At 31.6% G+C, this 12884-nt stretch overlaps 1 protein-coding gene across 3 annotated transcripts; it reads right to left on the reverse strand.

The window, feature by feature from the left end:
* Window positions 1-2661: 2661 nt before the first annotated feature.
* LOC148604256 (uncharacterized) lies at window positions 2662-11983 on the reverse strand. 3 transcript variants are annotated; one of them, XM_088549602.1, is made up of 12 exons: window positions 11815-11983; window positions 10300-10500; window positions 9593-9757; window positions 8628-8690; window positions 8177-8377; window positions 7374-7541; window positions 6478-6540; window positions 6081-6290; window positions 5323-5490; window positions 4800-4838; window positions 3551-3632; window positions 2662-2890 (listed from the first exon to the last, which is right to left on the reverse strand). In XM_088549602.1, the coding sequence occupies exons 1-12, from the start codon at window positions 11870-11872 to the stop codon at window positions 2764-2766; spliced, it is 1545 nt and encodes a 514-aa protein (XP_088405728.1). In that variant the 5' UTR covers window positions 11873-11983; the 3' UTR covers window positions 2662-2763. The 3 variants fall into 3 exon arrangements, with proteins under 3 accessions (XP_088405728.1, XP_088405727.1, XP_088405729.1); XM_088549601.1 differs by having other exon boundaries at window positions 2662-2908; window positions 11815-11981; XM_088549603.1 differs by having other exon boundaries at window positions 2662-2908; window positions 10300-10443; window positions 11815-11980.
* Window positions 11984-12884: the final 901 nt, after the last annotated feature.

The following is a 12884-nucleotide window of genomic DNA, read 5'->3' on the forward strand; positions in this document are numbered from 1 at the left end:
CGTAGCGACTGTATTGATTGAAATATAATTTTAACAACGAAAAGAAAGATTAAACAGAACCCATGTAATATTCGGGTTCAATATTCAATGAAGTTAAATGTAAATACGAATTTCATTAGTCATCAAGTGTTTTTAATTTGATATTTCTTCCTTATTTCTTATTAGCGTTCAAGAAAGTCCTTTTCCTTACGGTCAACTAAGTACTCGTCAAGGGGATAACCATGAAAAAAAATCTGATAAAACCAGTACTTGGACTAGTAATGGGGTTTCGTTTACAGGTAGCACCAACACTAGCACAATTACTACAGCTACATAAGATTACAATAATAATGAATATCTAGAATAAATTGTAGTTACTTTGATTTGGACTTCACTTGCTCCTCCTGAGGCTTTCGAAAAACGAACGATGAAAACTAATAAAAAAACACATGTTAACGATTTCGCCATGTAACATATCTTACATGTTATCAAATAATTGTTTACAAATTCATATCTTTGTTTTATATGAAGCAGTTTAAGCCTTATTTTCTTCTTTAATCATTGCTCAGGCAAACAGAAATCGCTTTTTCTTTAAGGGAATTATGATATGCATGTTTTAAAAATTTAGTTGAAGTATACGGGTTAATCAGTTTTTAACAGACGTCCAAACTTCAGCCGTGTCGAAATTAGTTTATTAAAAGATATGTTACATCACAAGCAATTTGTACAACGAAGTCGAAAAGTGTTGCAACCATCCATGAATAGCAAACACTTACACATTTGTACGTGGAACGTATGATGTAATATTATTCGAAGAAGATAAACAAAGATTTTTGGATTCATGTCCAATGCAATTAAATACTACCTCTTCTTTTGTGACCCTCTAATTGACCACAGTTTACTACATGCAATGTCATACACTAGGTCTAAAACATTCAATAATTACTTGACCACATTTAGGGTAAGTGTTTAACTTGCCAGCAAGGTAGAGACATTTGTGGAAGCAGTCGAATTTTATTGATCTTGCACAAACCTTGGTCTAAACCTGTTTAAACTCTTTCATATTTACTTATTCCAATTGGTTTAGACCATCTGTTTCGATGTCAGATTGAATATACACATTTCTGTCTAATACTTTAGAATATTGGAATAAAAATTCAATTCTTAGCTGTCAGATTCTGCTTATTATTACGTCCCTATTTGTTGTCAGCCAGACCTCACGTTTGTAAAGAAGAACTTTCAGGTACTAATAATATATATGCATGGATGCATTGTTATCAATATGTTGTCTTATGTATATGGGGTCAACATTATTTACAATGTACTTTCTCCGTTCGTAAGTGTTTGTTTCATTTTTGATACCATCATACTAGGCAATGTATAAAACACGGAGGCCATCAAAAGTTATTGCAATGCCGCTTTGTTTTAATCAACATCCATCTCCGTTTTGCATATAAACATTTAGCGTTATTAAGAATAAAAATGCTGCGCATGAATTAGTTTTCCAACTTAAGCATCATATTCGAATCATGACTTCGTTGAAAATCAAAGTTGTGGACTACGAACATTTGATTCGTCAAAAAAGCAAATGTGTATTTGATATGCTTCTGTCTTTAATTTCACACATAAATCCTTTAGTAAGTAGTTATAATTTTCATTGAACTGTTAAAATAAATAAATCAGCAAAAACCCAAAAAATCCAGTAAATTAGAATGTAAGTTACAAGTGATAGATATTTTCGCTGTTTGTTTCATGGTTTCTGCATCATTATGTCATGTATGTTTTCGCTATTAAATTTTAAATTTGCATTCGTTCCCAGAATCGTATAATAATTGTCATCGCCGAATAAATTAACGACAGTTTAGAATTCATTGTCTTAACGCGAAAATATCACGGTTTACAGTATTTAACAATAACCGATATTGGCATATCTTTTTTATTTCTAAAATACACAATTTTATGTACACTTTAGACACCATTCACACATTTTTGTGTTGTTTGATCGATGTTTGGACTAATGTCATCTACTAAAAATAGATAAAAAAATGTGTAATTATCACATCTGAATAACAAAAATACGGAACACGAACCGTAAGAGTATACTAGTATAGTATATCCGTTCAGTACAATTCATATTTCCAGCCCATTAAATTTGAATTTACATGCTGACATCCATGTAAAAGGGTAGTTTGTTCATTTTTGTATGTCAAATATAATTTCAACATATTAACTTTCACGTTTCTGCTTATTCTAACTGTTCTGTTTACAAATATTATATTTGTAATTATTGTTTAACATAATCAGATATTGGGTGAGATGACCGTTGACTCATAGTCTACGAATATAATATTAACAAACAAATAAGCAAACATTGGGCATAGATTTTGTGAATATGATGTTTTCTTTAGTTAATTTTAAAGTTTGTATTTTGAAGAAACGTCTTTCGTGTATATGTAAAGAAAATATTTTACCAAATGATCTATTTGTTGTTTGAATGTTTGTGTTTCCTTTGTGCACGACACACAAGACCTAGCCATAATAATAAGAAAATTAAAAACGACGTGAAAAAAAAATACTGAAAAATTCTCGAGTTGTATTACACAAAAAAAGAGGAAATAACATAAGTTTGATTCGTGTAAAAATTTATTTCATTTTGTTTACAGTAAAAATAAAAACGTCACAAACAATTAATTATTTATTAGTAATAATACAATATCTTCACAATGCGTTAACATTAAATGCTAAATATACGGTTTTGATTTAATTTGTCTCAAATTTGTAATATCATTTTACCATTCCCGGAATCTTTATCGTATCATTTGTGTCCAAACGCTGATCTTTTCTACCATGAAATGCTTTCTCGTAAGGAGGCGGTGCTACCTGAGCCAAAGTTTTATTGTTAACTTTCGACCTGTCGAAAATGTGATGCCTGGATTTAAAGAAAATAAACATTTGAACTAAATATATTAAAAATGTATATTTTGACCATATATATTCAAATATATATATATGTGGTCGAAAAATACATTTTTCACATATGAAGTGAATTTAGAACGTTGTAATAGAATGGTAACTACATGTACAAATTATTTCAGATTCTATTAATTATGTATCTTTTTGTTTTCATTTAGATTATCCAATAACTTTATATCTAGAGTTCCAAATTTTAAAAATAATATTTTGCTAATGAAAAATTCCAACTGACTTTTTTTTTAAATACCTGCTGCATCTGTTAAATAGAAATATCAGTGAAGTTAATTTTACTTATGCAATAAGTTAAATTCATTTTTGAAATTTGACAATAGACTGCCATCTGCCTTCTATAGTGCCAAATTTTATTGGAATTTGTGATATTCGTGCTGATTGTTTTAATTAATAATTTTAGTTCCATATTGTGATGTACAATTGTTCATTTTCTTATTTTCTTTTTGTGTTTTCTGCATGACATAGTATTGTTGACTGATATCTTCTGTATTGCTATTTCTTCTGTTGTACATATATTGTAAATAATCTCTGAGAAATCTATTCCAAGATCAAGATAACATCGTTAAATCTTAATAATGGCAGTTACCTTTTCCAGACAATAATTGCTAGTAGAAGAATAACCAATACTATCAATGCAGTGATTACATATATGTAGAACTTAGTTGTACCTAAAACACAAAAAAACTTAATTAGAAATTCAATGAAACTGTTGTTATATATGTTAATTTAGGAGCCAACTTGTCAAAAGTTCCTTATAAACACCACATGAGAAAATTGGGGTATATAGTGATACGGATGGCTGTTTGTACTGAACATGCTGAATGGAATTGAATGAAACTTTCACAGAATCGGTTTACGTATTCCTATTGTGAATCTCCTGTTCAACATTTTGATCCAAAATAATATTGAGGTCGAAGGTTTCGTGTTATCAAATGGTGGAGTGGGAGTATCAAGTTAGTGAGCATTACTCACTGTTTTTATTCTAGTTTGTTTTATGTATTTCTTTCTTTAAATGTGACAGTCCTTAATATCAAACAACAATATTTTGCAACGAGATTATCAAGAATTAAACATGGGAATTGCACAGGTATTTGGCAAGAAATTATAGAAAATTAACACGCAGAAGCAGTATATTGATTTAAAAAAAAAAAGGGAAGAGACCCTTTAAAATATGTGGTCTCTATACTACCTCGGAATACAGCGGATGGTACGTAAAAGTTTATCACATAAACTATTCAGGTCCGTTCTTGACATGATTCCTGCGCTTTAGAAAATCTACATCTTTCAAACTCTTGCAGATATTAAGTGTAACACTTCTCGGAAAAGTGAAAATTCTTTTTTATATTAAAAATATAACTACAAAAATATTCAGTTAGGTTTAACCTAAATATGTTCAAACTACCACGATTTTCAAAAACATCATGAAATCCTTTAAGATCTGTCATGCTAGAACAATATCAATAGAAAATATGATGTATCAGTGTATTTGTTTAAGAGATACAAGCATTTAGTATTTGGGCGGGTTTCCATATGTTTTGAATTAAAATGTTTATATTATCAACCAAGAATCCTGACTGAATAACAGCAATATCATTAAAAAACATGTCAAAAACTATTTTAAGGTGTGTTTTATTAAATTATAAAAAGAAAAGCGGGGGTCATTGGGCTTAAAATGAAGATGCCATGAAATAAAAATAAAACAAAACAAAAAAACAAAGGACTCCAAAAAAAACAAACTGACAAAAGTGATGGAATATGAGCAACAAGTATCCCTAACATATGGTTGAGGAAAGACAATCTGTAACTGTAATGGCAGAATTATACATATAGCTTACCCGTGTTTGAAGTGGCGTCTGGTGGAACAGGTAAAGTACCTGTAAACAAACTTAAATATGTTAAAGGAAAACGTAACGACATTGGTTAGTTATGATTTTCTTAAATTTTCATACAATTAATACATTTTTTAGTATTTGACATACATTGAGACTGAGAATACAAAAGATAGTACTTGTATGATTAACTAATTCTGACACAACGCATTTGTCTCGAAGAGAGAAATTGGAGGTTTGTACATTACGGCATTAAATGCAAAGGCTTTTAAAAAATCAAAGAAATTTTCTTTCCTATAATAAATAGAACTTAAACAGTAAAATTGTTATTTCATTTACTCATGTTGTGAACAGTTACGCAAAAACATCAATTTGACCTAAAGAAAAAGAAAATTGAAAAAAAAAAAAAAAAACGAAGAAACCACACAAAGCACACAAAGAACATAACTTTAAAAAATGTATATTGCTTGTTAAAGACTGACACTAAAAATGATTTGACACCAAAGTACATGAATTATACCGAGCTTACCAAAACAATATGCAGACATCTTAACATTTGTTTGAAGAAGCTTGTACGTTCTGAAGGTTCCACAGTTTCGAACTTTGATAGTATACTCCTCTTGACAAACATTTCCATTTTGTCCGGTTCTGCAAACTTTCCTGTCCTCTGTTTTATTTATTGACATTGGAATCGTTCCTGAAAACGACACAAAGATGTTTTATCGACCATTGATGAATCATGATTTTTATACTAAAAGGAATGCTACTGAATGCAGAAAAAAGGTTCAAAGGAAAAATATCAGCCTCTAAAAACATACTTACCTTGTTTTTTGGATATTTAGAGAGACACTTTACTCTGTACTTTTGTATGCATTGTATTACATATAGCACAACCCTACTGTTGTGAAAAAAAGCTCAGGGTTAGACAGTAAATGATACATTACTAAACTATTCCTTTAGTTAAAAAGAACTGCAAAATTCGGCAAACTAATACACTTTACAATAATGGAAAGAGTTAAACAGAAAAAACATATGTTACTTAAATCCTTACCGAAGCTAGCAACAACAATGATAGTTTAATTTGGACTTCCTTATTGAGGTAAATGCCAATTTAACAGTGACGGCTGATACCTTTAGCATATATTAAGGGAAATTTATGTGGAAGTAAATGACTAGTACAGTATTGAATGGGAACGCTATATTGTCGATTCGACAATTGTATTAGAGACAAACGGAATTACTTAGTGAAATTTACAATGAATTCTTTATTCATTTCGAAAAACCAACCATTCATCCACATCGGGTAGATCGTACCACATTGATACATAGTGACCGGTTCGGTGACTAAATCGTTTCCTGTAATGCTGTCACATCTGTACCATGTAGCTACGAATTCGCTGTCATCAAAAGGGACGTCGTCTTGTTTTAATGTATAGTTTGAGGTCCGTTTTGGCTCTCCTGTAATCAAGTGGTAGTTTACACTCTGACATGGATCGACTACAAATTTAAAACATAAACAACGTAGAGAATATTGATCAAATTGAGCATACTAGTGGTTTTCCGAAAGAAATTGCAGTACGCTATTACAATATTTGAAATAAAAGTTGTTCTGTTACATTTCTTGATTTTAATATTGCAACGACTAATTATTCTATCAGGGTAGGTTTTGCCTACCATTACTTACACACACATCCTGGAGTGAATCCATTAGGCGATGTCTGCCCTATTGGACAGGGAATCTCGTTACCTAGGATAAATATAAATAAAAAAAGAACAACTCTCGCATCATATTACAGATAATTTAGTATAATCTTTGTTTGAGGTGAAGTTAAAACTTAGTTAGTTAGTATAGTTGGTTGAGAATAGTGAAATATGGATTTCACATGTGGGGATGGATTGGATTGAGATAATACTGAACGTACTCTTAGATTATTTGATGGATTGTTAATTTATATTAACATGTAAAAGTATAACTATTGAAGCAAATTGTAATCAAAGAATCCGAAATGAAATGATTATAGAATAAAACATAAATACTTGAAACAAAACATATCTTTTACACCATACAACTATGATTTGTCTGTAAGAAAGGACAGGAGTATTTGCTAAAAAATGGTAAATGTAGAAAATATTGAGTCTTTGCTGTTTTATATTTGTAATGATCTTAATGTTTTATTAAAGATACTTATGATAATGTAAGATTAAATGTTTGTTTCAATATCTTAATTACACAACTTTCTCCTGTCGGGTTGGTCATTAAATGTTACCAAAATCATACCTATATACTTACGACAGTTAAAGTTTTGTCTGCACGAACGGAACGATGCTTAATGACTAAAAATGTCACAGAAATAATTTCTTTGCGTTTTCTTCACTTAGTTCAATTTTTTTATGAAGAATAACCAAGGAGTATTGCATTGAATACCATTTTCTCAACATACAAGAAAAAACAAAACAAAAACATTCAATGAAGTGATTATTGAAGGCCTAAACGCATGTGCTTATATAAATTACATATTTTTCCGAAATGCGTAGGTGCATAGTTTATAATCACTATCAGTTAATTTTTTTTAATCTCACCAAAGCAGTATGCCTGGAAGCACCCGTCTGTGTGTTGGAGATTGTATATGTAGAAACTACCGCAATTCCGTACTTGAATGTTGTAAGACTTTTTACAACAATCACCATTGAAGTTTGAAGCGCACGCTGTTACATTTTGTGTCACATTAATAGCTGTTGGATGTTTGCCTACATAAAAAGGAAGACAAATCATTTATGATGCTTTACCTAAAACTTCTCATATCGGTACTGGTTTGATTTACTGAAAAGCCGTTAAAGTTAGTGCAAGTTTCAAACGAAATGGAGTGAAAAAATCGATCGATACACGGGGAATTTTGTCAGTTAGTAAAAAAAAACACAGAACCAAATCAAACTAAAAACACAAACATCCAACCCTAACCTCCCAACCTCCAAAAACACAACATCCAACCCTAACCTCCCAACCTCCAAAAACACAACATCCAACCCTTACCTCACAAACTCCAAAAACACAAACATCCAACCCTAACCTCCCAACCTCCAAAAACACAAACATCCAACCCTAACCTCCCAACCTCCAAAAACACAACATCCAAACCTTACCTCACAACCTTTAAAAACACAATATCCAACCCTAACATCCCAACCTCCAAAAAAACAACATCCAACCCTAATATCCCAACCTCCAAAAACACAACATCCAACCCTAACATCCCAACCTCCAAAAGCACAACATCCAACCCTAACCTCCCAACCTCCAAAAAGAAATAAATTCCCTAACACTGATTGTTTTTAAAGGACTGTGGGTTTCTGTATACTAAATTAAGAATAGATGCATTACCTACCTTTCATCCATATTGGCGATGCTGTACCACAACTGAAACCATTCTTTGGACATGTTGTTGGCATTGTTTCACCGGCCAAACTTACAGAACGATACCATCCACTTGTTAATGTATTATCACATATATCAGATTTCACTTTATTAGCAATAGATCTCTCCCATTGGTTAATTGGCATGTGGTTTATAGGTAGACATGGTTCATCTTAATGATATAAGAGGATAGAGGTAACAAACTTGGATTATCCAACGAAATTTTTTCTTCGGCTTGTTTAAAACTATTATTTTTATATCATTTAATTGACAAAGTTTAACTCACCACAAAATTGTCATCGCTTTACTCAACCATTGCACTAAACTTATTATGAATCTGAAATTTTGATTGAATTGCTTAATACAAATGTTGCGCAAGTGACATTATATAGACATTATAAATTCTAAGATAATATACGAACATTTACAACCAGGACTAAATCCATTTGGCGACACGTGGGTTTCTGGACATGGCATCTCTGTCCCTAAAAAGAGTAAAACAATAAGTGTAATCAATAAGACCGTTAAAAAATAAAGTAATTAATATATGAGTTTATGGAAATGTACAATTAGGTAGCCTAATTTTCTTTGGTATTTTCAAGGTTGGATGAAATGGAACCTGAGAAGTGGTGATAAGCATATGTATCTAAAATTTAGTATGAAAAACTTTTTAAACACTTACTGTTGTATTCATTTTACTACTGATAGTAGAATTAAAGACAAGGGAAATCATGGTGTCAAATAATTGAATGAATTGTCCAACAAAATAACGACTAAATCTGGCAAATATATAAACAGCGAAGAACATGACAAACCGCAAAAACATGTCAACAGAAACAGCGAAGAACATGACAAACCACAAAAACATGTCAACAGAAACAGCGAAGAACATGACAAACCACAAAAACATGTCAACAGAAACAGCGAAGAACATGACAAACCACAAAAACATGTCAACAGAAACAGCGAAGAACATAACAAACCACAAAAAACATGTCAACAGAAACAGCGAAGAACATGACAAACCACAAAAAACATGTCAACAGAAACAGCGAAGAACATGACAAACCACAAAAACATGTCAACAGAAACAGCGAAGAACATGACAAACCACAAAAACATGTCAACAGAAACAGCGAAGAACATGACAAACCACAAAAACATGTCAACAGAAACAATAATAAACGAGCAACGTTGACCCAACTGAGACTGGGAGCATTACCAGTACATCAATGCCCTTTTCTGCTTTTGAGGAAATGAGAAATGTATGTGCAATTTCGTCTTTCTAGACTAACGTACAGTATTCTCATGAATCTATTTTTACAAAGATAAGAATAAATAATAATTGAATAAATTGATAAATAAATATACAAAAATCAATAATTACCAAAACAATATGCTTGTGGACAGGTATGGACCTTAACTAGATAGTACAATAAAAATTTAGTACAGTTCATAACAGGAATCTGGTATGAATGCTTGCAGCAGTCCCCATTGTAACTAGCAGCACAGGCTGTTACATTCTTTTGTTCTCCAGCTTCTGGATATGCATCTACAACATTAAATAATATACGTTGGACTAATGGCTACATTGTTAATGCTTATCAACTGGATATGTGCAATTATGGAAAAAGGAAAATTAAAACGAATATTTACATGTGTTCCACACACTATTGGCATTTTAAAATGGCATTGGAATTTTTACTGTACCCTGAACAAAATTCATTTATGTTTAAAAAAACTGGAGTCAATTTGATCATTTGTATTCATTTATATTTGTTAAAACAATAATTTAGTTTCAGCAGTGGACTTTCATTTTAAAATCGAATTTCAAAGCGGTATATGTGATAGGAATACATCTATAAAGTGCATCCAGGAATTTTCCGGAATACATTCTACAAAAAAAAAACAGATAAAACGGATAAAAGACACATTGTTTTTGTTTGTCTGAAGATTAATCAGGGAAAAAATAAAACTTCAGGGTTTTACGTGCCAATAAGTTAAGTTTGCCTAAACCAAACCAATGTTGGGTTTTTCTGCACTTGAATAAGCAAGACGTTTTACGGATATTTTTGTAACAATAAGTTTTCATACCGTTCATCCATATTGGTATTTGTGTACCACAACGGAATCCTCCATATACGCATTGAGTAGGCATTCTCTCTCCTGATTTGCTTATAAATCTAACCCAGCCACCAGCAAGGGTATTATCACAATTTTGTCCGCCGCCATTAGCAACTGATCGTGTAAAATCATTCGGTGAATCCAAAATCTTGTAATTATTACATGGTGACCCTTTTGCAAAAAACAAAAATCTTGCAGATTTTATTTTTATTTAATAAGAAAGGAAAAACATAGCAACACCCACCAGACAATTTATCAGAATCAAAGACCCCAAGCCAAATTAAAGTCAAGTAAACAAACAAGACACTGTTCATATACTGAGATATAAAATAGGAAAAATACATATGCCATGTTTGCATGGATTACTGGAGAAGAGAAGTATCGAATCATTATATAGAGTAAATAAAGGACCTCGGATATATATTTGACAGTGTATCATTGTATTAAACTTGAGTTAGAGGCAAATAAGTGTCAAGCTCTAATTAGGGCACAGTTATCTCTTTCAGTAATAAAAAAAAAACACTTTAACGCTAACGATACATAACGAAGGAAAACCAACCAAACAAACATTCTTTTGCGACATTAAAGCTTAAAAACACATTTCATAGTAAGCAATAAGAGTGCTGGAATATAATTGACTACTTGTATTTTACTAGACAACAGTGTCAAAACTTTGTCAGGGATGACATTTGCTATTGCTTGAAATTGCTCTCTTTTCTATTATTATCATCATTATTCCAATAATTTTAACCAGACTCTTAACATATTACAGAAAAAAAAGAATTGCATCTAAGAAGGTTCACATTGAGAAAGGTGCACAGTACTTTTGTTTCGTTGGGTGTAAGATTTAAACTCATTATTGAATTTTTTTTAAAGTGTTGAAACAAATAGGCTTCTGGAACAAGGTTATGTTGCTACAAGATTGAAGTCATCACTACAGACGTTTTATGGTCGTCATCATGATCGTTATGGTGTGTCCATCAGCACCATGAAAACTGATTTATTCAATGGGTCATGGTTTTCCTTTCCTCGTTTATCTGCCCCGGACTTGACTTTTTATGAACAACTCGGCGGGTGTTTCTAGAAAAGCAGAGGACGCTTACCCTACCGGTGCACCTGGTCCATGCTCCCAGTTTTTAGTGGAGTCCGAGTTGCTCATTTACTTTTGTTACTTTGTATGTATGATTTTAGTTACTTTGTGTTCTTTGTTGTGTGTGTCTGTTTTACATGTCTGGTCTTAGTCCCTGGATTGCATTCTTTTGGTTGCTGCTGTAGCCTTGGTTCCCGTGGTTGCTCTTTCATTCCCTTACATTTTATTCTTGAGTTTTAGGAAGAAATTAGGTTATCATACTTTTCCAAAATTTAGTAAAATAAAAACAAATATATGACATAATTCATGAAAAACAAGTAAATGAAAATCATATGATTTACATCTCTCTTAAATTAAAAATTAATCACATAAGAATTATCCAATAGAAAACTCACCGTATAACAGTCTTCCCAAACTTAAAGTCAGGAACAAGGCATGTACACGTACATCCATATCAGTACGAACAAAGCTTGCGATAGAAGTAAATGGACCAACATAACGGAAGCATGTTCAAGTGCTGTGAAAATATCAATAATTTCTACCTAAAATACCTTTGTTATCAACGACAAAATATCAATAAATATTAGATTTGTTTTTAGATTTCGGCTTATCATGATGTGCGCTATCTGATCGCGACAAAAAGTAGAACGCGTTAGTTCCTTATTTATTTCCTTGAAACAAGGCTATAAATTTAAATTTTCGTTGTAGCTAGATAAAAATAAGAGGGTCAATATTACTAAAATGATATATGTCGTTAGAATAAACAAATAACCTATCATTTTCTTTCTGTAGATAAACTTCGTTGAATCTTTACCAAAATACAAAGAAAAAGAATCAAAGTAATAGACCGGAATGAGGTAATCCTGGTTGGGTTAAATGGGGAATGAGGCAAAAGATAAAAAAGACAGGGTAGACAACGAATACAGCAGGAAGCAGAGGTGATCAGCACACATGTTTTCATGCTTTAATTACGCAAATGAGATCAAATGAGATAATTATAATTATCACAAATTAATTAATTATTAAAAGCGACGTAAAAGTTGGTTGACAGATAAAAAATATTAGGCTCATGAACACCTGAAAAACAATTATTTGTCGATTAACGATCAACCTCTTTTGTAACCATGTTTACGAAGAACGATACTGTTTTAGCGCCGAGAAAAATCAAATTGAAAATATAAACATAAACAATCAATGAGATAGACTTTTCATGATTTAAAAAAAAAGGAAAACAGTTCGTTACTGGTATAAAAATATGTGATCAAAAATTAACATATGACCTCATTAGCATTGCCCTTGCTTTCAGCCCGAGATATTAATATCGGCCTCGTCGGGTTTTAAACAATCATGAATTAATATATAAGTACTATATGAAATAATCAGTTTGAATTATATCTTTATTGAAGTTTCACCATTAGTTGCTGAAGTACCAGTCCATATAAAATTAAGAAACTACTTATGATAA

The sequence above is a fragment of the Perna viridis genome, chromosome 10 (assembly GCF_037379345.1).
Source record: "Perna viridis isolate PV_CMFRI_1.1 ecotype Kerala chromosome 10, ASM3737934v1, whole genome shotgun sequence".
Classification (NCBI taxonomy): Eukaryota; Metazoa; Mollusca; class Bivalvia; order Mytilida; family Mytilidae; genus Perna; species Perna viridis.

What these genes read in the sequence shown, in the direction of transcription:
- LOC148604256 (XM_088549601.1), bottom strand. Translation starts at nt 11,872, where the DNA reads ATGGATGTACGTGTACATGCCTTGTTCCTGACTTTAAGTTTGGGAAGA. An exon ending in AATACCAATATGGATGAACG is followed by an intron (nt 9,758 to 10,299) that starts GTATGAAAACTT and finishes TTAATGTTGTAG; the next exon opens with ATGCATATCCAGAAGCTGGA. An exon ending in ATTTAGTCCTGGTTGTAAAT is followed by an intron (nt 8,378 to 8,627) that starts GTTCGTATATTA and finishes TATATCATTAAG; the next exon opens with ATGAACCATGTCTACCTATA.